At 54.7% G+C, this 27,836-nt stretch overlaps 6 protein-coding genes across 6 annotated transcripts; 1 reads left to right on the top strand and 5 right to left on the bottom strand.

The window, feature by feature from the left end:
• Positions 1-1,222: 1,222 nt before the first annotated feature.
• Positions 1,223-4,663, bottom strand: LOC34620962. Its single transcript, XM_026335552.1, has 7 exons — positions 4,425-4,663; positions 3,706-4,104; positions 3,330-3,414; positions 3,007-3,072; positions 2,632-2,732; positions 2,253-2,334; positions 1,223-1,894 (listed from the first exon to the last, which is right to left on the bottom strand). Exons 1-7 carry the CDS (start codon positions 4,661-4,663, stop codon positions 1,223-1,225), a joined length of 1,644 nt encoding a protein of 547 aa, XP_026191337.1.
• Positions 4,664-7,454: 2,791 nt separating this feature from the next.
• Positions 7,455-9,601, bottom strand: LOC113146884. The gene is made up of 5 exons (XM_026335553.1): positions 9,516-9,601; positions 9,405-9,480; positions 8,364-8,610; positions 7,793-8,275; positions 7,455-7,540 (listed from the first exon to the last, which is right to left on the bottom strand). Exons 1-5 carry the CDS (start codon positions 9,599-9,601, stop codon positions 7,455-7,457), a joined length of 978 nt encoding a protein of 325 aa, XP_026191338.1.
• A 137-nt stretch (positions 9,602-9,738) lies between these two features.
• LOC34620964 lies at positions 9,739-11,625 on the bottom strand. The gene is made up of 5 exons (XM_026335554.1): positions 11,448-11,625; positions 11,161-11,392; positions 10,488-10,977; positions 10,192-10,269; positions 9,739-9,831 (listed from the first exon to the last, which is right to left on the bottom strand). The coding sequence occupies exons 1-5, from the start codon at positions 11,623-11,625 to the stop codon at positions 9,739-9,741; spliced, it is 1,071 nt and encodes a 356-aa protein (XP_026191339.1).
• A 968-nt stretch (positions 11,626-12,593) lies between these two features.
• On the top strand, positions 12,594-13,903 carry LOC34620965. The gene is made up of 3 exons (XM_026335555.1): positions 12,594-12,964; positions 13,571-13,714; positions 13,786-13,903. The coding sequence occupies exons 1-3, from the start codon at positions 12,594-12,596 to the stop codon at positions 13,901-13,903; spliced, it is 633 nt and encodes a 210-aa protein (XP_026191340.1).
• Positions 13,904-14,835: 932 nt separating this feature from the next.
• Positions 14,836-17,809, bottom strand: LOC34620966 (dual specificity protein phosphatase CDC14AB). The gene is made up of 8 exons (XM_026335556.1): positions 17,582-17,809; positions 17,069-17,320; positions 16,528-16,856; positions 16,116-16,238; positions 15,849-15,939; positions 15,525-15,638; positions 15,287-15,363; positions 14,836-15,163 (listed from the first exon to the last, which is right to left on the bottom strand). The coding sequence occupies exons 1-8, from the start codon at positions 17,807-17,809 to the stop codon at positions 14,836-14,838; spliced, it is 1,542 nt and encodes a 513-aa protein (XP_026191341.1).
• A 2,707-nt stretch (positions 17,810-20,516) lies between these two features.
• On the bottom strand, positions 20,517-26,395 carry LOC34620968. Its single transcript, XM_026335557.1, has 9 exons — positions 26,261-26,395; positions 23,369-23,914; positions 22,987-23,089; positions 22,529-22,669; positions 22,337-22,414; positions 22,005-22,094; positions 21,326-21,751; positions 20,967-21,176; positions 20,517-20,617 (listed from the first exon to the last, which is right to left on the bottom strand). Exons 1-9 carry the CDS (start codon positions 26,393-26,395, stop codon positions 20,517-20,519), a joined length of 1,830 nt encoding a protein of 609 aa, XP_026191342.1.
• Between the last annotated feature and the right edge of the window lie 1,441 nt (positions 26,396-27,836).

The following is a 27,836-nucleotide window of genomic DNA, read 5'->3' on the forward strand; positions in this document are numbered from 1 at the left end:
AGCCGTAGGTTAGCAAGATGCAAAGAGCGTAGTGCGCTACTCTACGCTTTTCACTTTCCCCTGCATGAGTTGTATTTAATCACAAATTAGTAGGAGACTGACTGTTTCATTTGACTGTTCGTATACGCCTTTTGAACAAAACAGCTTTAGCTCGACAGAAAAAGACGCAGTGTTTTGTGCGTGTGCGCTAGAGATACTATGAGCAGCTAGCTCTGAATGCTCGCAATACCTAGAGGGCGCAGCTACGTGCCCTCTAGCTGCCCTTGTCCCCTGAGGTAGGGAAAACGGGGGTGCGTGGGCAGGTGAAGGAGCGCTATTGTTTGGAAAACACTCAGTAACTCTCTAGTGAGTTTGTCTTGACACTGGAGTTTAGGTGAGGAACCAGATGAGCCACCGTTTGTTCCTCATAAGAAATGTAGCATAGACTTCAGGGCCACTGTTTTCAAGTTTGTAGACTTGATCGTGCGTATACGTAAATCTCGTGCGGCGGGTGCCTGTAGCACTACCCGTCTATGTAGGCGACTTGTCGATTATTCATTTGGGCGGCGTGGAAAGTCTACAAAAGTCGGGCTAACGAGAGCACAATGACAGCTGGTTTGCTAGGCCTTACGGTGCGTGATTAAAAAGCAGTGAAAGGCTGCCTTTCTGGCTTGCCGACCGCTACGTATGCGCTGAATGCCCTTGTGAAGCACAGTTCTTTGACTGCGTGCGAAGTTCGTGGTAGCTGGTGGCACAAAAACCTGCAAACTATGATTGCTATGAAGACGTTGTATAGCTTTAAAAAACGCTGCCTCTTTTCTACTTGATAAAGTGTACGGCGAAACGCGCCGTCGCGTTGGACGATTGCGTGGGCTGAGAAGACCGGGGCATATACTGCCCGAGAGAAAGCTGTAAGACAGCTGCAGAATGCTCGCCTCAGACATCCAAAAGCGTGAAATGACACCTTTAGATAACAAGTGTGGTGTTCCATTCAACAATTTTGCCCCAGCGGGCTCTCAAGCCTCTTAGGGAAAGGATTATTGCTCCTTAGCGCCTCAAATTAAAAAGGCGCCCCTTGGTATTTATGATTAACCAATGCAGTACATTTGACGACCTGCGTATAATATAGCAGCTTAGCAAATCCAGAGAAGGGTACGGCCAATGCCCTAGTGCCGATGCCATCAGCTTTTGCTCGCAGCAACGTGCTGCCCACCAGCTAGCTGTCCCTTCTTACTTAGAGCCATTACGGATTACGCCTATTCTTTTTGCTCCCGCGGCCACCCTGGCCCTGTGACTTCCCTTGAAACGCCATCCGAGGCGTACATGGCCAATCGATGGGACGTGGGTTGGCACTGATCTCTAAGGGTTGGGAGAGCAGGCGCAAGTCGGAGAGAGCGCCTGCCGCAGGCGTCTTCTCCGAGCGAGGAGCAATATGGGAGTGCCCTGCTGCGGAGGATGGCATCTCCGTGCCGTTCGTGTCTAATGCCCCTTGTCGTGGGGCACAGCCTCGTGGTGTGACGGTATTCGACACACATTTCGCAGGCTCCTCCGTGCCCGCCTTGGCATGAGCATGCACCACTGCGGAATCTTCCAGAGCCCTCAGCTCCTCAGATGAATCTGGAAGGCTGAAGTCCAACAGCTCCTCTTTGCCTAGCCAATCCGGCAGATTTAGCTCCCCTACTGGGCTCTCGATCCCCGCAAGGGATTCACCAGGATCCTCTGAATCCTCCAGCGCTCCTGAAGCCTCTGGAGAACCAGGAGCCTCGAGGCCCAGAGCCTCATTAAGGGCAGCAAGAAAGGCTTGATTGCCTTCCAGAGAGGGGGCATCGTTCCAGCGGTCTGCGTCAATTAGAGCCAAGGTTTCATCAGGGAAACAAAGGGCCTTCTCCTGGGCATCAAGCAGCGCCACGACATCCTAAGAGCCGACCCACAGACCGCAGCAAGAGTGGCAGCGTAAAATGCTAATACCGTCAGGCAGCACGAGAAAATGCGTGCCCCGATACACGCGCGCCAAATTCAGTATATTGCACTGCGTCCATATATATAAAAATCTACAAGTATGGGGATTCGTATGATCTGCCTGGCAAGGACAGTCCAGCGTGTGCACACCAGTGTAGATGCAAGTCACCCCTGTGCTGCTACGTGCAGGAGCAACAGACCCAAACATCCTGCCCTGACTCCCCCAGCGGACAGAGCAGCAGCCATGGAGACAGTTCGGAACCAAGGCAAGGATGGGGTTCAAGACACAGACCGAGGCAAGACCACTGGCTTACGCGGTACGTTAAGGCGAAAAGCTGTTCTGGAGAGGTCGCCATGAGGCGTTCCCGGAGCCGGATCCTCCTCTGTCTCTGGACCCTGCCAACAAAAACAAGGCCTTATTCTCTTGGAACATGCACACCAATTGCCCCAAAACAAGAGACTGAGGCAGCGGCCAAAGCTGCTGCAGCGTGTGTGTGTTGGCTTTACCTGCACCGCCCAGTGAGAGCTGTGCGTCCATACAACACTAAGGAAAAGGTAGCTATGGAAGGGGGCTTTTCAAAAGATAGGCCTTTGAGTGTAACGCCCCGAGTCTACAGGAGAAGCAGCTCCTGCAGTTAAGAGGGATTGCGTATACTAGAGGGCACGGTCGATCGGGTGAAAGGCACCACGGACTTGATGGCAGAATGGAAAGCCAAGCGACACAGATTCTGGTAGGCGTCTGCCGGGAGGGCGCAGAAGATATCCTGCAGCTCCATCTGGGATATTATGATGCCCTGGGTGCGACAGAAGGTTCGAAAGAGAGAAATCAAGCGAATGAGGAGACGAAGTGCTTCGGCAATGCTCCTTCTCCGGCTGACTCTATGGACCAGAGAGAGCAAGAGGATCCAACGGGTCAAAACTGCGCCGTCACGAGGCATTCGCTCTACTCCTCTTCTTGCCAGATACTTGCGGCCAGCAGCCGCGGCTTCTAAGAGATGGAAAAGGGCGTGGTGTGGAGGTAGAACGAGTAACCCGTTTTCTCTAGAAGGGGCACGGGAAAGGTCATACCTCGTTAAGACGAATAATGGCAGGGTGCATTTTTGCGGCCTTCATTTCCTCTAGCACAAGAAAAGCCTGCACACGCCACCTCCGCACAAGAAGACACACACAGCGATGGGAAAGCCCCCGAGAACAAGGGAAGGAGACGGTCTCCCTCCCCAGCTAGGGTCTCCCCATTTTGGCCAAGCCTCTTGGGAGTCCCTTCGTGCGTGTGCCAGCTGCTTCCTCAGAATCTTCGCTTTCTGCACCCGCGGCACACGCCATCCGTTTAGTGCTGGGGTGTTTCGCGGGGTGTGCGTCAGCCACACACCATATGTACTGCCCGCACGCACTTTCTCTGGCTTTTTCCTGTGGGAAAGGATGTAGCCGTGCAGCTTGAGAGTGTATGTCACTTCATCGTAGTTTAGGCCGCAGCGCCTGCAAGCAAACAGAAGGACCACAACAGCGCTGCGCGCTCTCCGTATCTCTTGCGCTCTCGGCCCGAGCTCCTGCCACGCAGTCTCTCTCTCCGTGCAGTCCGATAAGAAGTAGCCCGTACGCAAGGCACACGCCACAGCGCTCTCGCGCAGACAAAGACGCTGCTGCTCGCGCAAAAACCTGCCAAAGCGGACAGGGACAGGTCCCCCTAGGCGAATCCAGCATATTCCCGTTGCTGCACACCGGGAAGGGGGGTGTTCGGGCCCCATGGACGAAAGCGCCAAGCCTTACCAATAGTTGCTCAGAAGACGATCAAACAGCGGCCACTGCCTCTTCGTCAGAGCAACCCACAACCGCTGCTGCATCCAGCGCTGCGCTGCCACATGCCCCTTCAAAATTTCTGCCAGGCCTGACGGGGAGCCTGCAGAGGCCCCAGGCGTCTCCGGAGCGGCGGCGGCGAGCGGAGGCTTCTGTATCTCGGAGCCTCCCTGCATAGGGGCCTCACTGCGCGCGCTCCCCCAGAGAGCCTCTCTTCGGAACGACTCCCCGGGGGTTCTCGAGACTTCGGGAACGCATGCAGCTGCAACTTGGGCCGGCTCCTGCCTGCCGTCTGCCCCGACGCGCGGAGGGAGAGGCAGGTGCTGGGGGGGCCTGGCGGCAGCAGCAAAAGGATCGGGGTCTTGACGCTTCCTGTAGAAAGGAGAGGGGAATATGTGCACAAACACACGGGAAAGGGGGGGGGCCCAAGGCGCCGTCCACTTCCGCAAGGAAACACCTCGGAGCGGAGGAAGAGGGCGGGCCTGGGGGAGCCGCATGCTCCAAGCGCTGTCACTCCAGCGAGCCCAGGAAGCGAGGGGCCCCCCAGAGGTCCCCATGGCCCTCTGCGGTTCGATTTGGCGGTGATGCGCCTTGTAGAGCTCCCATGAAGGCAGGGGAGGCAGCAACACACACGATTTGCAGACAAGATAGAGGAGGATCGGACGGCGGAACGAGAGAAAGAGAGAGAGAGCCGGACTCGTCGCCTGCTGGCTAAGAAGACCCTCGGAGTTGGTGTCTTTCCCGGCTTCAGGAGAAACAGCTGAGCATCCATGAGTGCCAAACTGATCCAGAAACGCCTCGTCTTGTCTAGAATTGCAGAACACTCCTTGTTTAACGCCTTCCTCTCCTCCGTGGGGAGAAGGCCTCGGGGTAAGGGGGCCTCAACCGGGGGCCCCTCCAAAATGGGCCCCCCCGGCCGGGGGCCCTCCATACTGAACAGCTTTGCGCGTTCGCGCTCCGTTCTTCTCCGTTCTAGCCCTAAGTGTTTTTAGTGGGAATTTCATACTCTTGAGAAGAGGAATAGGATGAGGCACCCTTTGCTCTGCGTTCAGCTACGAAGCCCTACAGTCCCTGCTGTGCCGTCCCGAGGCGGACCAGCACAATGGAGAGCCCATCAGCCGATTTGAACTTTATTGTGCTACACGCAACTTCTACTTCGGCTTCCCGCTACCGCCAGGGCCCCCCTTGCTGCGACAGTGGCGAAGGGCAATCAGCAAGTCTCGTGCAATGTGTCCCAAGCCTCAGTGTACCATACAGTGCTGACGCAGAAGCCACCACTCACAAAGCTACGGCTGCAGTTTCCGCTGCTTTCGGAGCGCCTCCTGAAGCAGGCAAGGGAGATGGAGGTCCAGAGAGGCACCTACGCGAAGCTGCGGAAGGCAGAGAAGCCTCTCTAGTGTGCCTCAAATTAAATCCAGAAACAGCAGAGGCTCCCGTCGTGCATGGTTTCCGATGCGCTGCTGAAACTCTCAGTGCTATTTGGGGGGAATCTCCAGATTGCAGGGAAGGGGCCTCTTCTTTCGCTGCAGGGGGCCCGAACGCCGGGTGCGATATCCACCCGAGTGCTGCAGATGCACCGGGCAGAAGGGCCAAGCACGCAGCAAACGGCGAAGACGCAAGGGAGAAGGGAACTGAGGCGAAGGCAGAGACATGGACTGGTCGAGTAGAACGTGTCGTGCTGCAGGAATTGCTGTTGACAAATTTCATCTCCGCGCAGCAGCACCGTCTTTTGAAGGAGGCCCCTGTCTCCAAGTGGACGTCCCTCCTCCCCACAGTTACGGGTCGCTACTGCCAGAAGAGGTTTGCATTGGACGTGGGAGGCAAGAAGGGCGCGGATTTCGTGCTGTACAGACACCAGAACGGGTTAGGCCCACGGATGTATTACCGGAAGGCATACTATACGCCCCTTGCGCTTTCCTTCGCTACCACTGCGCACTTCCCTCTCTCCTCATCTGGAGCTGCTCTAGCTATGCAGCAAAGGCTTCCTGACATACACTGTATGGCCAGGGCTGCCCCCAATTCACCCCTAAAGTCTCTTTTTTTGGCCGCATTCTGACAAAACAGGAGCTTCCTGCAGGAAGCTGCTCTCCAATGTGCGGTACAGTACGGCTGCGCTCCATTTGTGCGTGCTCCCTGCGCCTCCGTTTCTTTTCACGCTCCCGATCAGGCTGATGCTCATTGGAGTCGCGCCCTCCCACTTCCTTCTGAAGGAAGCCCGCAAACGCCACCGTCAATTGCAGCCACCAACCCCCCCAGGCCAGCAGGAGGCGTCGACTGCCCCCTTCAGCAAAAGCGAGGCCAAAGCGCCTTCTGCGCAAGGAGCTCCAGCAGCAGAAGACAGCGTTAATCCGCTCCTGCAAGAAGACACCGCTCCTCCTGCCGCAGCTGCGCCGTGGGCAGAAGAGAGAAAGGGCTGCAAGACGGAGCAAGTTCCCATAGGGAGCGGCGGTCCAAGGAGACGGGGACCTCTGCTACGAGTCTTGTTCAACTCCGGAGCTCTAGGCTCCACCACCAGCGGCAAACGCAAGAGGGGGGGCCTCCAGCTCCATGTGCGCATGCGGCTAGGTTCCTTGCAGCTGCAGCGGACGCCAGAGGCTGCAACAGCCGAGAGCCCTAAAGACCTAAGCGCCTCAAGTGTGGCAGCTTCGCCCGAGAGGCTCGAGATGCCGCTCATTGTCTGCCAAGACGGCGAGAGAGCAGGGCCCCTTGGAGGCGTCCCCGAGGAGGCCCTCATGGAAGCCGAGATCTTCGGATGCATAACGGGTGAGGGGCTTGCTGGAGTACACAACGTTTTTCTGCCGCTTGGGAGTGCCTTTTGAGTCCCTACAAGTGCTTAGGGGCCGAAGTAATTGTATCCGGTGTGAGAGCTCTAGAGGGGCCCGAGGGTCTAAATGCAGCTTTGCATGCATGCGAGGGGCGGGGGGTTCGCGTCTGTGTAGGAGAACTGCTGGAGGTGAACGAACTGCTAGAGACGGACGCAGACGTTTTATTAAAGCCGGTAAGGCCTCACGAAAAAGACGCAGAGACAGAGAGCGGAGTTCGGCCCGTAGCTTCCTTTTCTGACTTTCAAATAGTCGAGGCTTGGGGGCTCTGCGTGGATTCTCTGTTCAGCCGGAGATGGGTGGATGGCTGTTTATTGCCAAACCGTCAAAGAAGCAGGTAAGCCCGGTAGCGTAGCGGGGGCGTCCTCCTGGCAGTGCTTCGTGCAAACACGGACTTGAGGATCGGAGGGCTGCGTACAGACGGTGTGTTCGGTTGTCTCTTAAGGTGCTGCCCTTCATCCCGTTTGCTTGCCGTCGCTCTGTTGCTTATCAGGGATGGGGAATATTTTTGGAGGAGGCGGAAGCCCTAAAGGCACGGCCGGATCTGCTCTCTTGCAAGGATGAAGCTAGGAGTGCAAGGGTAGAGGGACCCCTAACACTGCAGGGACAGGAACAATAGCCTGCTGGGGAACTGCCCAGCACAGATGCTGCTTATGCTGCGGCTTTCCGCCCGAAACGATACCGAACAGCTCGTCCACAGGAGGCCTAGGGGTATGTCCCTCCAGGAGGCTCTTACGGAGTTTAGCAGCAGCGTATACATTACAGCAACGATTGCTGCATGCGAATTGGGGGGCAGGCGGCCATGTGTCGTTTCCCAAGGGCAGAGCAGCCGCGGGCCCGAACGTGTGGAAGAACAAGTCTTTTCACTTGCCGTTTTCTTCCGCAAAATGCGCTGTCTTCTTACGAGGGCAACACGCTGACGATCAGGGCCTTGGTCCGCGGGTGCCGGCCCCTCACCAGCAGCCGAAGTTTCTCCCCAACACGGGCTGCAACCGAATCACCAGACCCGCATTTCCTTCCACATCTCGCCATCAGCGCGATAACTGCGTGCCTATCATTCAATCCCTGTCTGTGTGGCGCTCTTCATTCGTTCTGCCTTTGCATATGCTGCACATAGACACGGTGTTTCAAGGGGTCCGGGGAAGGGGCCTTTCCGGGGGCCTCACGTACATAACCGCCGAATGCGTCATACTTGTTACTCAATGACGGCCAATAGACCGAGAATTCGGGGAACTTACATGATCTGCGAAGGCACGCAGTCGCTTCGGCTGCGTCGGCAATCGCCACCAGTCGGGGGTCCCCCAAGTTCACTTTAAGCAACAGGCGCTGTGGCCCAGCAACTGCCACCAGGCCTTCTATTTCGCACCCTGGGGCTGGGATGCGCTTTTTCTCTAGTGGTTTGAGGCTCGCAGGAGGCTTTTTGGCCTGTCCTTTGCCTGCTGGAGCTTCTAGGGGTGGGCCCTCCTCCCCCTGAAGGTCACCTAGCGGTGGACTGCAGGCGGAAAGGTGGCCTTGCCTATCTTCGCTAGGACGCCTGTGCGGCATCTCGTCTGCCTTTGCGAGGCCTTTAGCAGACCCCTCCTGGGGAGGCCTGTCATTGCCGAGATAGTTGGCGGCCCTTGGGGCCCCGCCAGTGGGTTCTGCTGAAGATGTTGTGTTTAGTAGACAATAGTCCGCATGCAGCGCACTCCTTGTGGCGCATTCTGCTTCTTGAGCAGCGGCTGATACACAACAAAGACACGCGAGAGACAACAGATTGAATCCAGGAAAGTGTAGGAGGGGCAAATGCGACCCAGTCTCTGGCAGTGCGGTTAACAGCGTCTGAGGAACCAGCGGGAACTGAGCACACTGATGTGTGGGCCAAGGCACGTGGCGGCGCACTACTTTGAGACAAGATGTATTCCACAAAGTCGTAGCGACCAGCGCAAGGGTAAAGCCAACAAAAGGAACAGCAAGCACACATGAAGATGGCTCTAATACGCGAGTGAGGGACAGGCACCGAGATGGGTCTTAAAGACCAGCGTGCAGCGAATAAGAAGAGTGAATGAACGGCGTTCTATAGCAGGGGCTGAACACATGAGAGGGAAGGAGAATAAGTGGCCGAGTCGCAGTTGCTGTTGCCTGCCGGCCAGCAGTTAAATATGGAACGGCACGGATTCAAGATTGTGGTGCACTGAGATACAGAGAACCTGCGCGGCAGAGGTTCCCATTTACAGCAAGAATCTCGGGAGGCTAGCAAGTCAATGCTAGCCTCCTGAGCTTCAAAGGCTGAAGCACATGAACGGGGAGCTGCTGCTGCTAAAAGTCTTTGTAGATGGTGCCCACTAACACATGGAACGTCTCAGTGATCGGCTCGCTGCTGGCAGATGGAGAACGTCGTGTATTGCGTATTCCAGCAAAACCTGTGGCCACGACCAGCACATCTATACTGCCCCGTTCGTGCGCTCCAAAGTGTCTACAAGACCTTTTTAAAATCTAAGATATGAACAGACGTCTGGGGATTTGTTGGATCAGTCAGAGGTGCATGTGGAAATCGCGAAGTGACAAGCAGGCTGCTCTTGCTACGCATCACTCCTGCCAACGTAGCATGTTTCGCTTCTTAAACAGCGCGAAGACAAACACTTTAAGACTATCACGGCTCATGCATAGAAAGACCCAGCCTACATGGCTTGTGTCTGGATGGGGCACATAACACACGGCTACCTCTCAGAGAAACAGCGTAGCCTTGAAGGCTATAGGGTGGGCCACAGGAAGGGGCATTTCAGGCACAGCGGACAAATTCTACTTAGAGCAACTGTGCAGCCGCCAAAGTGAGGAACTGGTTAGGGCTGTTCTTGGCTCTGCGGATACCTGAGGAAGAGGCCGCGACAGCCAAATGTAAGGGTCACGCCTGAGAAGTTGGACCGTGCGCTCTTTGAGGGGATTGCTGAAATGGCAAAGAAACAGGATAAGTAAGCACGCGGTTCACGTTCATGAGCACCGCTAAAATCCACAGCATCGCAGAACGCTTCACTGACAACAGAATATGGGGAAAACAGGGTATACATAATTTTGGGGACATGATAGCAGCACCAGGCCCTCAAGCAAGAGATCTCGGTTCATTGCATGTGCAGTGGGTTTTGCATATAGTGCTGACGCTACAGCGCAGTGTCTTGGAGGTAACTAGACGGCGCCTACGGAGAACTCACGCAACACCAAGCTGTTCCAGAAGCAAATCGTTGAGGCTCTGCTGAAACTCTTCGCATCCCCGCGAGCGCTGCAGCACCTGCGCGGCAACCTGCAACATGGAGCACACCGGCGCGAACAAAGCAACAAAAGCTGTTCCTTTCAAATCTGTGTGATCCACAAACTTGCCAGTGCCTCAGCAGAAGAAGTCAAAGCAAAGAGAAACCTCATCAGGGAAGGTATACACCATGACAGTGTCTCAACTGAAACAACAACCACTTGAGATACATGTCCAAGCAGGCCTTCTAAGGCCATACTGAGGACCCCGAAGGCCTCTTCATCGGCGATTAGGTGGGCCTCTCATCCTGCATGTAGGAATGTAGGGTGCACGAAAAACAAGCATCTAGATGGAAACTCAGTTGTGGTGGCTGTTAACTAGTTACTTCTCTGTCGGGTGCATGTTGCTGATTACCATGGAGTCGAAAACGCTCTTTAGATGAACTCCAAAGCAGGCGTGCAAAATCGCGCTGTCTTCTCGACAGTCATGCATCTGCGGAAAGTTTATGGGCAAAAATGCGCATGTTGAAGCTTTTCTTAGCAGCCTTCGCCGGGGAACACTGGTGTTGGCACAGTAGTACACCCGATGGACCGCAGCTTGGCATGAACGAAAACAACCTTTGTAGGTCTGTCGTTGCGCCTTTTGTGTTTTAGGGTGTTACAGATACGAATGGTGGGATCGCTCTTGAGGGCAGGTGCATGCAGCCTCACGACTTTAGGAATATTTGGATTCTGCAGCAGTGCGCCAAGATGTTGAACGGTTCTGTCGGGCGCGGGTTTCAGGTCGAAAAGGCCCACAAAGCCTATTTTAACTGCTGCCGCAACTGCTGCAGAAACGGCTGCTTCGTGAATGACACACGTGGAATCGGCTCCTAGTGGTGCAGGGGGACCACACGCACGAGTCGATGAGAGAGGCGCAAGTGGAGCAGACAGAGTGGCGCCTTTTTGCAAGGTCGCAGCTCCCTCGCACCGTTTTTCGGGGGGATCGAGAGGCTGCACATGGCAGAAAGACGGCGGCCACCCTTCTCTAGGCCCTAGCTTCTCCACACAGACCTGCAGGAGCGAAACCTGGGCTCTCGGAGCCTTGACGGAATGTCCATCGTTGCATCGTTCCGAAGAGACAGCAGGAAATGCCCATTCTAAGTCAACGCTTAGCAATAATGGAGACTCTTGAGCGTGGCATGCAGCCAGCTTGTGTGACCTGAAGGTTGACAGCACACCGGGCGCAACGAGCTGCCGAATGTGCTTACTGGTCGACTGGCTGGTAAGTTGTTACAGGCGTGAACGAATTCATGAGCTACGCAGTATCGCAAAATTCATGCCTCTATCCGTGTGGCACCCCCCAACGAATTGCCTGCGCGGGTTTAGGGACTTGTTCTTATACCAGAGCTGCGCAGTGTCTGCATCAGATACTAAGAAGATCAAGCGGCGAAGTGAAGTGCCATAGAGTCCGTGGGCTCGAGGGCCCTCATTAAGCCGAAGGGCCCCTATAAGCCCCAAACGGGACCAAGCAGCACTGTGTGCACTGTAAGACTCTAGCCCTACGGCATGTAGGATGGACAACGGATCGAGCTTCCGAGCCCCTCGTTGGCTGTCTTTCGGTTTTTGTGGGGAGACTGGACAGCCTTGCCGTGAAGCGCTTCGGATAAGATTTCGCACGGTATGAAGCGCGCACTGGTGCCTGTGGCAACGGAAATGTGAGGAGCAGCTCCACGGGGTCAGGCTTTCCAACATGCACGTTGACACCACGGGAACAGAAGCAAGGGAAGTCCTGCTTGCCAAGAGAAAACTGCTTGATGGTAGCAGGTGGCTTATCCACCTTTGTCTCCACATTCGGAGGGCTGCGCATGGAAAGTTGCAGGGAAGTTACCCGCCCGTCTTGCACTCGAGAGGTACACTGCAGGCAGCAGAGGACGGAAAAGCAGCCCTCAGCGGCCCGTCATAGCTATAAGAGTTTCTCACTCTCTAATTGCAAGGGAATCGCAGAGGGCTGTAAACCGCGGATATGGTACCCAGCTAACGCGCCCGGCAACGGCAAAGACAATAGACGCAAGGGCTCGAGACCGAGGGGCTTCGGGAGGTCTTCATGGTGCCACACACATCTGGGCGCTTCCGAGACGAGGAAGAAGCGATGTACTATGATATTTGAAGCAAATTACTTTAGCTTGAGTCATTGCTGTAAAAGCAATGGGCGGCAGAGAGGCCTGGTGTGGCCCTCCACGATCACTTGCCCACGGTCGGCCGACAGACGCAAGCACCGCATTCGACAATGTCGGCAGTGATAGAAGCAACGATTCTGAGCGGTAGAGGCGCGTGGAGAACAAGTAAGCCCTTTTATATCGTCCTTCTCTTCTGATCTTTTGAAAGTTCATCCATTCGCTTGGTTTAAAGCTTCAGGCTCGTGAATGTGCTCCAACTCGTACGTTTCCGAGAAGCCATGCGTAGTATTCGACTAGAATGCAGCTCTAAACAGCAAGGCACGAGTCATTTACGCTTGCTACTGAAGTAGTGCTCAGAGCTCATGGCACGTGGCCTTTACATACACCTGCACTAGCGTATGTAGCTTCCTACCGCATGTACGTGCGACACAATAAAAGCATATCATGATTCGTTCGATTTCTTCGTCTCCTCTCCCAATACTGTCGAAGAAGTCTGTTCATACCCCGCGTTCAAATTTCACTGCTGCTCCGGGCTCGGTACTAGCGCCTTGTAAGATCCCCTTAGGCTTACCTATCGGACTCGTCAATTAATCCTTGGGCCGTTGCACGCTGCTCGTTGCAGTCGTTAAGTGGCTGCGTGCCCATTCTCTAGCCAGCAATGGCAAAAAGTCTCCTTTCCATCCAATGCATGCAATCTCTGAGATGTACCCAATCGTGGGCGTCTTCTGTAGACTGGCGGCAGCGAGAGTCAGAGATACGGGAAATGATTGCAAGCATCGCTCACAAGATTAACAAGCTACAAGCATGGGAGATTCGTAGACGATTGGCACGTTCCAACAGGGATCACCAGAAAAAACGCAGCCTCCATCTGGCATTCCGCCATTCGAAACGGGCGGCATCGCTTTCAAATGCTGAAGTGTACATGGATGAGGAATCAGCAACTCATGTAGAGGCTGAAGCTCATTTTGGGGAGCTTGACAGTGCACGTCAATACTCAGAACTACACAGAGAGGCAAATGATACACCACAGTATGCCAGTAGCCAGTGTAGCTGTGCTCCAATATACACTGTTCCTCGAGTAGTCTTCTTCCCGATACCCAGGCGGAACAGCCGCATGAAGAACACCCGCCTCCGTCAGCGACAAGCATAACTTCTGCTAGGTATGAAATTGTTCTTGGTAGTGTGATTGAGATGCAGGTATTTATTGTTTCTTTTCCTATTTAAGAACTCATGAAGCATGTGGCTTTGCGTACGGTGGGGATCAGCGTCGCGTACTAGTTCCTATTCGTAGGGTCACACTGCTTTGGTTATCAAGAAGCAGTATTTATGCCATTCGGGCTTAGTTTCTGGATCTTCAGGCATTCGTATTGCATCAACCACCTGCAGCTCCCTTTTATCCACGTAGGTTGCCCGCTGCGGCTCATTGAATACAAGAGGACGGACGTGAACGCTATGCACAACAGCTCCCGGCAAGTCCAACTCCGCGACTCCTTTACCGGCACGATCAAGTCTTACCCTCTGTATCATGATGCCGAACTCGGTAAGCGGTGCTGCGGCTGCCTATACATACACACCTTCCTGGTCTGCCCACAAGAGGTGAGCATCTTGTGCTGGTGAGATGAAGCTGCTGCGCAGCTTGCACCTCCTCCTGATCTACTCATTGACTGTCCTTCCAGGCCTGGGAGACCTAGGGTATGCAATGGATGTGGAAATGGCAGCGGTACCTACCAACTGCAGAGAAGACGATGACGCACAGACGACCTCTGAAGTTCTTGCACTGTACGAAAGTCGTCCTGATTGCCCCTCCCGTGCAGAAATCTAGCCCGCTGCACACTCTTCCCTTGTTTCAGAGGCGTCGACACTGTTGAGCAGTATCTCAGTTCCCTCCTGCTGACGGCCGACAGATATCTAGAGCGCGCCAAGAGTCAGCGAATGGAAAAAATTCGGGAACGGATATTAAGGCCATAATAGGCAATTCTGTGCTAGTTTTGAGATCTGCATTTGCCATGATCCGGCGCTCTCCAGGCAGCCCAACTCGCCTCTTGTTTCCAACGGAAGCACACCCTTCCTGTTTTCTCGTATAAACAGCCGACTCGAATCGGTGATTTTTGCCTTAAAAAGCGACTCCAAAAGGAGGTTAGGTGCCGCACGTTGACCCGTGCAGATCTTAGCGGGTGCAGACTCGAGTATGCGTATGGCTAGCTGGTTCGGCAGACCGGCGGCGTGCTAAAGGGGTTGACGGTGGGCCTAGAGCCTGCACGTGATTCTCAAGCCGCCCGACAGAGGAATGCCTAAAAGCGAACGAGCAGGCAACCTACGTAGGTTGCTGCTGTTATGGAGGCTCTCTGCGCTGCTCTATCTCCAGTTCCTGCAACTGGCTGCACATGGGCTTCCTCACGACCCGGACACTGCATATTTTCGCATGTTTCCTGGATAACCCCGATTAATGGGTTGAACACAAGACACAGCGAAGCAAATCCACTGCAATACGGTACCCCAAGCTCACGCATGCATTTCACGCGCGTTCTGTGCCATAGTGCACGAAGACGCAGAAAACATGCCTCTGCAGCGGTGCGGGAAAGAAGTCCGATGATGCTTCCATTCATGACAAACAGGCTCAGCCACGCTATGGGCCTTGCCGTCTATTCACTTTTTAAAAACGCGCGCACTCGGTCGCGTGCGAAATTTCGCACCGCCCTGCATGCGCTTTCCTTAAGTCGGGTTACCGACACTGCACATCACCGCCAGCACAGGCTCAGGGCCGGTGGCCTTGAGTCTGTCTTGTCCAAGACACGCACACATTGGGCGGTGAAGGCCTCGACGATGCGATGATCATCATGATTACAAGCAATTGCGTGCACATGTGCACTCTACTCCACTGTGTTGCAAAAAGTATGCCTTTAAACGTCGTTGCGGGAACGACTGCTGGCGGGCCTAGACCCCGAGGCTACGCACATGCCGGAGGGGCCTCCCGCGGCAGGGATATGGCAAGGTTTGCTAGGAGGCCTTCGTGCAGCCACGGCAGAAGCTGCAATCGGAGTCAGCAGATGCCCAACGAACTTATTGTGCAATAGCAGATCCACGTGGGAAGACGACGAAGATGAGCGATCCCTCGATAGAGCGATCATAGGGCCCTTATTTCCTGGTGTAGTCCTCTCTCGCAAGGAAATGGAAGTTTGCAGTTGCCGCGGGCCAGACGACTGCACCTGCGGTGCCGGCTTCGACCGCCTGAGCAGTACATCGCATCCACATAACAGCCAATCCATTAGCCGTCTTGCCAACAGGCAGTTCGCATTCATAGATGCCTCATTCGTACGCGTGCATAGATGTAGATTTCTCAGACACACGTACCTCTTGGCTTCCATCAGACGATCACCCTGTCCTTCGTCACCGAGCTCTGCAACTCGTCTGTCCTCCAATCGCATATCCTGAAGCCAGCACAAAACACCCCAGAAAGCGCATCTACGTCTCACCAAACCGTTTGTAGACACCAAAGTGTACAACTAGTTTGCTCAGTCTGCATCACCCGCAGGAGCCTGAACCCTCGGGAAGAGTATATGCGGGAGATCTGCACCTCCTACACCCGCACCTGCAAGCTGACCGCCAAGGCGTCCACTCCGTCCACAGAAGTCTGCTTTCTAGAGGGCCGCTTCTGCAGCAAGGGACGACAGCTCTCAATGGCATCCATCTGCATTAATTCATCCTGAGCAATGCAACGGAGATGAAATTAATACGCTGAATGAAGAGCTTGTGGTATCAACAGCATCCGTATTTCGTCACCGCCTCTGCCCCCTCCTTTTGGTCGGCCATGCATCATTAATCGGTGATAGCGCCGCCACCCCTGCTGGCATCTGCGCAATGACAGCTACACAACAGTCTACGCGGGAGGCGCACATGGGCTGTAACAACACACCTGAATGGCGCAAAGAAAGTACTGCTGGGGACCAAGCACACTGCCCGGCCGGCAAATTCGGTTCCACCCAATCCACGGGAGTGCCGGAAACCTGAACGATCGCGTATTACATATAGATGTAGCCGTATAGACGTAGTACTAACACCACGGCTAAGTTGTGTTGCGTATGCTGTGTCTTTTGTGGGTGCGTGTGAATATATATATGATCTCTACCCGCGGCGCCTCACGAGCAACGTCTGAGAATTGGATACAGTCGGCAAGACGCACTTGTAGTTTTTCATTGCATAGCAGCCAATCAGAGAGCCTGTGCGTCCAAGGCCAGCTTTGCAGTGAACGGCCACGGCACCGTCGCAAGACTCGCACAGTTCTAGGAACTTATCCATGATATCCCTAAGGGTGAACATGCACCAGCAAGCATGCACATCCACACCACGATGAAACAGAAAAAGACAAAGAGAACCCGTGAGGAGGAGGCCCTTAAGAGAAGAAGACGTTCCCTTCGGTCCTCTCTGCAGGGGCAAGACAACCTCATCCTCCTCTACGGACCACGACCAACAGCTACCCCTGCGCGATTGGCGGCTGGCAATGCGTAATTGTGTTGAGCACTTTCAAAGACAAGGGAACGGCATTCCACGCGGGAATATATGGAAAGTGGCATGCGAGGTGTGCTCGGGCGCACCGAGGGGGGCAAGTACCATCCACGAAAAAGAGGTCGTAATGCGCAATTCCTGCGTCTTTGAAAACTTGTGCGTCGTACATCTTCTTGTTAAGCCGAATGACAAGCTTGATGTTGAGCTTTTTGAAGACGCTGACGTGATGGGAAGGCATGCAGCAACCGCTGCCCTCGCCGTCGCCGCTTCTCCGAGCACTCATGGCCGCCCCTCCGATCGAAGGACAACTGAAAGCGAGAAACTTGCCTGGGATGATCCAATTCATATCACCGTTTTCCAGACGCTCGTAGTGGTCATACTCCTCCTGATTAAAAGTCGACAAACTGAACCAATTCAGCTGCACGCAAACCGCAGCCAGCGCGCGCAGAGCGAGAAAGAGATTGAGGCACCTCAAGAGCCCTGAGCTCGAAGGCGCCAACCCCTTCCATGGTGAGAGTCGTTATTGCAAAAGCTCTGAGTGAGCTAGAGGGGCCTGGAAACCGAGGCTCAGAACGGCAGCAGCTGCACACTCCTCAAACAAGCGCCTCCTCAGCAGGTTGTCATCCACACCTGCATGGCGTAGGACAGGCCACGCAGGCAGTCCAGAACGCTGAGTTCAAAGTCACAACCCGAGTATGTGGCATCTCGGAAAGGTTTGAGGCTGCCACTCAGCTCCGAGAAAGGCTTCATAGCCTCCTCCGGCGTCTTCTTCATTTCGATCAATAAAAAGCTGCCAAGCAGCAACACTGCGTTGGCCACCTTGTCCTGGGAGAAGGCCGAATAGTGCACCAGCAACTTCCGTCGCAACGTGGAATTCACTAGCTGCACCCGCAGAACCACAACTTCGCAGCCGCCGACAGACTCTTAGACGCCCCTTTGAGCGTGGGTGCCATGCGCATTTTGAGATACAACACTTTTCACCCGCAACACTGTTGGCGTCTCCCCCGTTCTCCCCGTCTATGTGAACATCTCGCTGCACACATGCCTGTACGGCACACCCTCTAGGCAGGACGGGTTGTTGTCAATCCTAGCTTGGCAGAGCAGTATGGCAGTAGGCTACCTCCCCGCCTGGAGACTACTCACCATGGCCTTGATCATTTTGCAGTACTTAAAAATGCACGAGAGGTTTAGAGGGCCAAAGTCTAAGAAAAAGGGCTCGTAGACGAAGAGCTTGTCTACCGAGAAAAAATGAATAGCGGGAGTGTCGTGTGGGGGGAAGACAGCCTTCCGGTAGTAGAGGCGGCCAGGCAGAACCTCAACTGCCTCCCGGAGCAACCCGCGCTCTCCTAAAGAAAGTCCAGCTGGCTTCATAGTGCCCAAGTGGAGTGTACCGCAAAGCAGAGGAAAAAGGGTTCCTACGCACGCGTGCGTGTGCAGCTGCGGTGAGCATCCCACAGGCTGCAGACACCTTAGAGCGCAAGCAAAGACGCGCAGTCTTGCTTGTTAGCCTCGCAGATGTGTTGCACCTGACAAGCCTCCCTTCTCCGCTCCCTTCCGCTTGCTGCTACTGCTGGTGTTCCTGCTGCAAATGCTCGTTCATTCATGCGGGAGCCAGACGCTAACCCCCAGAATAATCGCTCGCATCACGCGTCGTGCCTCGCCGAGTCTTCATAGCACTCAGACAGCGAAGTATACCGACCAGACAACGCAGGGCCAGGACGGAGAGAACGGGAAACAAATGTAAGACGATGCACGGGGAGAAGGAGCCACGGAGCGCAGCGGCGATACACAGATAAATATCGGAAAGGATAGACGGATTGACATAGAAAGACTACAAGTGTATTGCTATATTCTCTGTCTTGGGTAGAGCCCGCTAGAGAGTGCGCAAAAAGCTCTAAGCCGGCAGGGTGTCACGCTTCGGGGCGGCGGGGGAGAACAGTCTTTTCCGAAGGCTGAGCATGGGCAGCCAGAAGCAGCTTCTCCGCAGCCTATCCCCCTTCAGACTGAGCGCAGCGGGCGGAGCCTTATAAACTGTGAACCCTGCAGAAGACGAGTTCACCAGTCCCTCAAAAAAAATGCGGGGGCGCAATGCCTCGGGTAGCGAGCAGCTGCAAACATATCTACCGGCCGTTGGTGCCCTCTTCGCCCCAAGTGCACTGTAGGGACTGCTCAACAAAGACCAAAAAGCAGGGAGGAGAGAAGGAAGCGCGGACGGGGGTATGCCGACGCGAAGGAGTAGCAGGCAGAGTGGTGTGAGAAGGCGCCTCTTAGTGGCACGATGTCGTAGTCGGCGCAACCGCGGCCTGCACACAGGGTAGCGCCTCCTCGTGGACTGAACTGCGCAGAAAACACTGGGCTTGGCTCACTAGCGCGTGCCTATTGCTTGCGCAGTGTCTCTTGCTCTGGATCGCTGTGACCTAGCGGGCATCGGTGATCTGCTAACTCCGATCTCCGTTCACGCGTTGCTGCCCTCTGCCTCTCAGGATACTGTGTCACCCCAGAGAATCGTAGCAGACGAGTCTGGTGTGCGATGTCCCCTGGACGCCTGGCGCGCGTCAAAGGCTTCGTGCTGCAGCGGGCAAGCTGCTGGTGCTGCGCTGCCGCGGCCGTTGCTCCTGCAACAGCAAACGCCCGCGTTGGAGGAGGAAAACTGGCACTGAGACTCCAGAGGAGTCAAAAAGTAAACCCGAAAAAAAATAATGGTCGCGCGGTGCAGAAGGGTCGCGCTTCCCCCGCAGCAGCTTCTCGTCCGATGTTAAATGCTGCATTTACAGTGTTGCGGCTGGTGGCAGCCCCGCCGCGCCGGTGTCGTTCCTCGGCTTTCTGCTCCCGAATCTTCATTCAATATTTGAGGATTCACCTCATTCTTGAGGCAAACACTGTGTCCTGCAAGCAGAAGGGCCTGCGGCTTTCCAAACATCCTTTGGAAGAACGGTTCCTCTTGGTTGGGCGCTTCTCCAGTCCTCGCTCACGAAACGCCCCGCCGCTCCCAGGGAGGCGGCGATTCCCGGAATGAGGTGCTTTCCAGCTGAAAATATATCGTGGGTAGAAGCCGGCGAGAAGTGAGTTTTGAGGCCGAGCTTGAGAGGGCGAGCCAGGTACCGAAAGCGCCGTGTGCCGGCGCCTGGTTAGCATTGCTTTAGACACGGTCGCCGGGCCTGCAGTCGAATTAGCATCGAAATGGCCTGAGATCACACGGAGTCTCGTGCAAGGGGCGGTAGAAAAGGCGCCACGCAGAAGTTTTGAGGCTGTGTTGAGGTATTTGCCGCGGTTGGCAACCCCGTGCAGACAGAACGAGGCGGGCTGCGCCTGAAATACGATAGTATGATGCTTTGCCCAGAAGCACCGAGTTTATTCGTGCCGGTAAGAGCCGACATCTCACACGAAGCAGCAACCCTACAGAGAGGCGCGGCGTCTTAGGGGCGAGCGCTACATGAGGGTGTAGGTTGAGGCAACGGCAGACGGAAGTAGCCACACGTCCAGAGGCATTAAAACGAAACGAGTATTCGCCTCTGGTATTAAGACTTCAGCGCAGATGACTGTGCACAAGTCGTGAGGGCTTCGTATCTCGTGCTTCTGCTAGTACGGCTGTGCACTGCCTCGGAGCATATGCTGCCTCCTCCTAGACCACACTGTTCGAATTATCAGAAGGCACTCGGGCACAGCACGCCTTTCGTAGGCATGCGGGGGGCTGCTACAGGCCTTCTCCACTCCGTGCTCCCCGCCAGGAAAACACATACTTGTTTTCGTGGCACTAGCTCACGGGGGCTCACGGAGAGCCCTCAGCTGCGCTATGGGCACCTGACAAACAGCGACAAGCGAGTGTTTCCTCTGCTGCTGCATAGAAGCAGGGCATGCCGAACTTTCTCGAGCACGCCTAGATTACGCAAGCGGCTTACAACTGCTCCTTATATTTATCGGCAGGCATTCAGCCGTCCTGCTACCTTTGAAAGCCTGTCTCAGAATACCAGCACCCGTTAGAGGGCACACTGTGGGTCCCGAAGCCTTCTTCGAAGGCTGGCTGCGTGACACTAGGGGCCAGCAAGGTCACCCGCATTCCAGGCCCTTTCATTGATATCTACACGAGCTGCAACACCACCCAATTCATCCCTACTGGCCCCTGGGACCGCAGATCTTGCGGGCAGTCCAGAGAAGGGCCCCCGTGCATCTCCATGACGGCTGCACAGGGAGCACACCGAGATAGAGAAGCTGCGAGTTTGGAAACGCCGAGATGGCTCAGAAAAATAGATAGATAGCTAGACAAAAACACCAGGTGGAAAGCGAGACAGAAATGCTACGTCACGAACTGATGCAGTCGCTGTACAGCGGCATGGTATCGAAACAACAGACACGGGTTCTGTCTATGGCAGCTGCCCGTGAGTCGCTGCAAAGACGGGGTCTCTCTTTCTTTGTGGGGTATCCAGAGCTCTCGCCGGCCATTCATGCTGACGCATCGGGTTCAGGCATTTTAGCGAGTTGAGGTCTGTGGTGGCCTCACGAGGGGTAACACGCAGGTTCGGGGGCTCACCTGTTCTTCCTACCGTTGCGATGGAGCCAGCGAGCAGCTCGAGCAGCTGCTGCAGCTCGAGGAATCTGCTGCTATCTACGACTACCAGGCGTCCTCCCTTGCTGATCCGGGAAGCCGCTGCAGCAGCGAGCTGTTGCAGGTCAGCCGTGAAAGCAGGCACCAGGCTGCGGCGATGGGGCGAAGGAGGGTCCATTATGACCACGTCAAACTCTACGGAAAGGAAGGCAGAGCGGAGCGAAAGGAACAAAAAAGGTAGTAGAACAGGCACAGAGATGCCGCAAAAGTGGACTACCACAATAAAAGCAGCAGCCCCCGCAGAGCCGGAGGCACCAGCAATAGCGACTGCTGTGGGGTCCAGCCGCGATGTTTCGTTTCTTGATCAGACTCGAACATCTTTGGAGAGCCCCCAATGGTGAACTCGGAGAAATCGTAGCTCGGTTTGTTGTGCCCCCGCGTTGTCAAAGCTACAATGCACGAACGGCCATAGCCTCTGCTACACCGTGGACAGAGATGACCCCGGGCGAAAACGTGGGGGTGAAACTCACCATCTTGGCCTCTTGCGGAAGCAGTGACTTGGCTACCTTCGTGGCTGTCCTGAGAATCCGGCTGCGTCTCTCCTGCCTGTCGAAGCAGCCACTCCAGCGCATCGGCTTGATGCAGCGACACCTGGTGCTGCACATTGTTTGCCGCCGCTGCTGCTTCCGCCAGTCCCAGAGACAAAGGAGAGGTATCAACGCAAACAGCCTGGCGCGCGCCTCCCCTCTGCAGCGCCCCAACGCTGAACGCTGCGCGTAGGCCCACAGGAACTGCAACAACTCTCGTCTTCAAGTCAGAGAAGGCAAGCAGCCTCCAGTGAGGCTCGTCCATTGATTTCCAAGCACCAGAGCCGCGTTCTAGTCAGCTATTTGGTGCAGGAACGGGCTAATCCGGAAGTGCGTGCTTGCGCGGCCACGCTACTCGCCAATTGCTCCGGTTATATGTTGCGCGGCATCGCTACCTCGCAAGGATCCACAGGCTACTGGGGAGCACATGCATTACCTGCGGAGTGACAATGCAAGTCCAAAATCTTGGCGCCCTTGGAAAGGCGTGCTACGGCCTCACGCGCCTCTCTGCGATCGTAATACCATCCTGCGAAGGCATCCACAGGAGACCGCCCAGAAGGAAGAAGCAACAAGGCTCAGCTGAAGAGCGGAGTTTAGCCAGTAGCTGCACATGCCAACTTGGCGCTGCTGAAAGAGGGGGAGCACGAGGGAGGACCGGCTGCAAGCTGCAGCCATAGAGTCGTGATGGAGGCGATACAGGTGCTGGCATGCCGACAGGAGAGGCGGCGCACCGGGGCCCCGAGATGTAGACGGTATAAGGGCACTTGCCAGTCTCATGGCCTTTGCAGATGTCGACTGGGAACCTGACTCCGCCCTCCTCGATCCATTGCCACCCCTGGACTTCTCCTGAGCGGTAAAGAGGCGCAGGCGACTAGAGAGTGCTTAGCGAGGGCCCCTGGGCACAGAACTCGGCAGTTCTACTTAGGCTGGGCGCGCGGAGTAGGATAGAAAGAGACGGACCAGCTAAGACAGCAGTATATTGCTGCATTGTAGAGTCTCGCTCAAGCTGGCGCTGGAGGGAATCGTTCCTTAGCACGACTGCCAACGGCCGCAGGGCCTCCTGCAGCGCTTCCAGCAAGGGTACAGTCAGCAGCTCGCTCCCTGCACCGCAATGAAGGAGGGTTCGAGCAGTAGTCAGCGACAACCCCAAGGCGCACACGCGCGGCGAGCCGGCGAAAGTGAGACGAGGAGAGAAGACGTCGGCAGCACTAAAGTTCTGTTTAATCGGTTCTGCGGTGCAGCTGCAATAGCTGGGCTCATGACGGCCTGCTCAAGCAGGAGCAGGAACCGCGGTCTCCGCCGCTGTGTCTCATTTTGAACTACGTGAAATCACCCCTAAAGTCACTTGCCTCGCGTCAGCTGCTGAATAGCAACATGCCCGCCAAAGAGATCCACCACCAGCCCAGGCAGGCCATCGCTCTCTCCGTTAATCAAACGATAGAAACCCCAGCGAAGGGCGGATCCGCCGGTTCCCTCTGGAGAGGCCGCATCTCGGACCCCTGCGTCTGCATTGAGGCGTTTCTCCTGAAAAAGAGGGGGCATTGCACATTATCCACAAGCACGTCTGCAAGGCCTCCCCCGTGTGGCCAGAGGCAACAGAGTTGCGATGACTGCGCCTGCAGCGGCCGCATTAAAACAAAGCTGCTCTCGTTTGGCGGCCTCTCTAGCGTTCTCGCCAGCTGCGCCCCGCCGCGAGCCCGCCCCCACCCCCCATTCCCTCCACAATTTGGCCTTCTGTCCAGCGCAACAGCTGCACAAGCATCACCAGCAACGCTAGGACGCGACTCTCCCTCCTCTTACGGGTGTGCGCTCCTCGCAGAAAGCGTCGCGTGGCAGTCCTCGCCGCCGCTCGGCTGCCTCCCTGAGCTTCTGCCCAACGTACGCCGCGTCTAGAGGCTGACTGGGGGCGAGGCCCTCTAAAGTCCGCACAGCTATCAGCGGTCGGCAATGAAAAAGACCACAGCCCACGGGCTGTCCTCCCTCGCTATCCACGATGTTTACCAGCAGTGGGCGCAAGCGGCCCGACGCATCTTTCTTCGGCCCCTGCCCCCCGCCTTTCTCTGGAGGCGTTGCCGATGAGGACCCCTCTTCGTCCACAGGTGCCTGTCGCTGCTGTAGGCTCTGCAGTTCTCTGAAATTCACGATTTGGTGTGCGAAGAGGAAGGGAGGGAGAGGAAGTGCCAAAGCGGCGCGGCGCTGGATGTGGAGCGTTGCACGAGACTCGGGATGGTCTGAGGAAAGCAGAGAAGAAAAACGGCGTTTGCACGCACACCACACCCCTGCGAAAAGCGCACTGCTCTCTTTTCGTTTCTCGCTATCCTCCAAAGCGTCAGCGGCCGGGTATATCTTCTATGGGATTACTTCCTCGCATATACGTATACATATGTATACATTTATATATCTTCCCAAAAGGAGCAGAGCCTCCCGTGTTACAAGACAAAGATACTACGCGCCATAGGCAAGAAGTGCGCGGCACACTCCCCCACTTGCCTTTAAAATTCCAGAACTCATCTAGAGATGTGCATGCGCTTTCTTCAGAGCCCTTCTCTCTTCGTCCTTCGGCTTTTCCTTGTGCCCCGTCTGTGCGATTCCCCAGTGCCAAGGAGGCGCAGCGGCACTGCGTCTGCCACGAGTCCAGAGGCCTTGAGGGTCGTAACGGCCGTGCCTGCAGCCACTGGAAGAAAGAACGTGGCAGAATGGCTGCCATCTTCTTTGAGTGAGTGCAAATTGCGACAGGATTTCTGGCCCTGAGCCCGTGCGTCCAAGGCCAAAAGGGGCCCCCGGCCCCTTCCTTAGCACGGCTAAATGCACCAAATGCCCTTCACCCAAGAGTCGAGAGGACAGCGGGCACGAAGTGGGGTGGAGAGTGACGCATGCCAATGGTAGGTATCCCCTAGTCTGCTGCGCATTTGTTTCTTGAGCCTTGGGCTTGAGGGTTGTTGAGAAGCAGTTCCGAGGAAACTGGAGGTTGCGCCGCAGCTCTCGGGTCTAACAGGGGGCCGCCTCATCAAGTTGCCCTCCAAGACACTGGGCACCGGGAGGGCGCTAAAACACTGGAACGATTTTCCTTTTATCGGTCAGCACTGCGCTGCAGCGAGCTGCAAGACGTGGGAAGACGGGGAAGGGCTTTAAACCAAAGCCGCATGCATGCACCACCAAACTGCAAACCGTATGTCTGCACGATGCTGGACTCGCGCTCAATCTTCATAGGCTGATACGGAGGCCCATGTAGCGGCTGGGGTGTCTCCGGAGCCCAAGCCCCACACCGAGCAGGTAGCCCTGAGCTTTCTATTGAAAAACTCGATGTTTTGGTGGAGAGGCATTAAAACCAGAAGTATCATATTTGTTCGAAGGGAACAGCGAGTAGAAGGCAAGCTTAAAGGGGCAGAAAGGAAAGCCGGTCATGCCCTCTGTAAACGTCGATTCCAGATGGCTGTGAATGTGAAGACGACACCGAATTTCCTTATGACTCGGTCGTTCACTTCCTAGACAGCACCCCGCCTTTCGAATCTCTTATTAATAGCCATGAAAATAAAGAAATCGATATGCTAAGGATCATTCTATATGTAATGCAAGCGTCGACGCCCCTCCGCTTTCGTCACTCCGTGTACAGCCACAAGAAGAATTTATAGCCCAGAGCTACCTTAAGACCTCCACACAGGGACAGTAATTCACATATTTCTGCTTCCGGGGGCAGAAAAGAGGCGTGTGTAGTTGTTTGTTAAGCAACAGCAACGGGTTCGGCTCTTCAGGTGTCGTCCCACATGAATGCCATCTTAATGAGGTATAAATGATAACAGATCATTTTTCTCCAGCACTTACTTTGAGGGCTAAATTATTTTCAGCAGATGCACTGGTGTTCGGCAGAGCATCGTCAGTTCCCACCTCCAGTGCACTCGACAAAAAGCATTCACCGCCGTACAACTAGTAGCGTGATCTTATCATGGCTTGGTGGGGCCATACATGCTTGTGCTCTTTAACCACGTGAACCGGCGCTACTCACCAAATTTTGTGGTTTGGATTCTGAATTCGTTGCTATAACCTATAAGGCCACCTCGTACTTTGGTGGGCTCTAGACTCAGTTCAAACCAATATTCAGTTTTTACACGCTTCCCACGTAAGTGTTCCGTCTCCCTGCTGGTTCTCGACATGAAGGTAGAGAGACAGCTAGGCGTACGCGGCTGCACCCGCCTGGCATTCCGAACATTAACAATGCGTTACAAATGGGATGTAGTGTACACTCACACAACACTGCATTTCTCTTGTACCGAGGTAAAACCACTTTGCGACTATAAAAAGATATACGAACAAGCTAGCCAATTAGTTAGTTCCTTAGCAATTCATACTTCACTATAGCTGCAATAGTGAAAATGTTTAAAAGGAGCTTAGTCCGTTGCGTCATTAGGCATCTCCATAACGAGCCCACCGCAGAACCCTGGCAAAACTTAAGATATCTCATTAAGAGCTTTTCGCAAACGGCCAGCGTTTTCTTTTTCTATTTGTATTCAAAAGCTATGGCGTTAGGGGGTACAAGAAAACTGGGGTGCACGCTGCAGGACTCCCTGATAATTAAAAGCATGCACACGCGGTTGTGCATTGTGCCTTAGCACACAAGAGCACAGCTTTGACTGTAAGAGCTTGAAAGTAGCACTACCCTGCAACGAAAAGGACAAGAATATGAGCAAACCATACCCCTACCATGTTAGGCCTGCGCTGAGCTTCAATGCGCTGCAGAGCCACAGGTGTCTCTACTTCAGTTCCACCGTTAAGTGCCAAACCAAGAAAGCATTTTCGCTTAGAGTTCGTATTACTTGAAGGCCACAACATCCCGTGAAAAATGCTCCATCGGTACGATCCATTTGGCGAGAAATCTGCGTAGTGCTATAATAGACCGCTACTGAGAATTCATTGCCCCACGAAGCCTACCAACTTTTAATAGAAAGCTATTATGCCCTTATTGGAAGAGCTTATGGCTCTCCGTCTAGCTGGCCCACATCAGTATGGGGTAGAAGGATAGAGGGCGACTGCAATGTACGTTGCTCGACCTTATAAGCAGTTCAGGTAATTCCACTCCCACAGAAAGCTTATCACATGGATCTAAGCCAATACTCCAAAAATGGAAAGGAACAGCAGCAAACATCGTATATGAAGCCTTCGATCGAATCAAATATGACCGGTGATATCACATCCGTCGCAGAGGGCGCATGTATACTACCTGATAGCAAGCTTGGGATGGCATGTAGCTCTATGGAGTCCGCCGTAGAGACATTCCACTTCATGGGAGAAGTCGTACAAGCCATCGGGTAGCTAGAAGTGTCCACAGGACATCACGGATATAGGACCCCTGGCCTTGGCGTTACTGCACGGCCGACGGTTAGGACCAATATGCCAGCGCTAGAGGGTGCAATGAATACCATGAAATTCATACTTGTGCTTGTGACTACTTGCCTTCTTTCAAGTAATTCAAACTTGTGGGCTCTGTGTTTTGTAAAGCGATCGAGCACGCGGATTTAGCCCGGCCACAAACCACAGCCATTGTCTACCAGATGCTCACGAAAGCAGATAGCTGTGTCCTTCTCCGCGTCTCTATTTGCAATAAAATGCCCTCTAAATGTGTTCTACATCTGCACCTCAACAAATATATACAGCTGCAGTTTTCCTCTGCCGGATGTGCAGCGCCCCAGCAAGCTGACTATGCACGGCTGACACGAGGTTGGGCGAACCTCATGCTGGAAAGGTTTTTTGTGGTAGCTAGCTGGCATACCCTGCACTTAGTTTTTCTTTTCCTTTAAGACGCGTGTATGAGTGCCAGCAAACAACAAACCGGGTGGAGGCTACTGTGTATAGCCCCTGACCGGCGGTTCGATAGCGCGTCGGACAAGATCCACTCTTCAATCCCCAAAAGACATGTTCCGAGGCTCCTCCGTTAAAGATTATTTAAGACCTTTACTATATACCTTCTCTACTAAAGCTAGCTATCGTTTTATAGAGTCATGCCTGCTGAACGCGCACCCCTCAAGGGCCCTTTGGACCGAGAGCGCACTAGTGCACGTGCACTGCAGCGGTCCTTGCTTGTGCGAGGGCTCTCCCGATGGTGATTAACAGCCCACCATCGACATGCTTCGTTTTAGCTTGCATGCCTTTGAATTTCGAAGCTAAAAATCCCTTTATGTGCAGTTCGAAGAGGTGACAATTTTCGGGAAAGCTTCGTGGCTGTTCCCCTCCGCGTAGACCTTCGACACCGAGCGCTGTCACGTCGAATGTTTAA

Source organism: Cyclospora cayetanensis, unplaced genomic scaffold (genome assembly GCF_002999335.1).
Source record: "Cyclospora cayetanensis isolate NF1_C8 unplaced genomic scaffold, CcayRef3 CcayRef3_contig_72, whole genome shotgun sequence".
In the NCBI taxonomy this organism is placed as follows: Eukaryota; Apicomplexa; class Conoidasida; order Eucoccidiorida; family Eimeriidae; genus Cyclospora; species Cyclospora cayetanensis.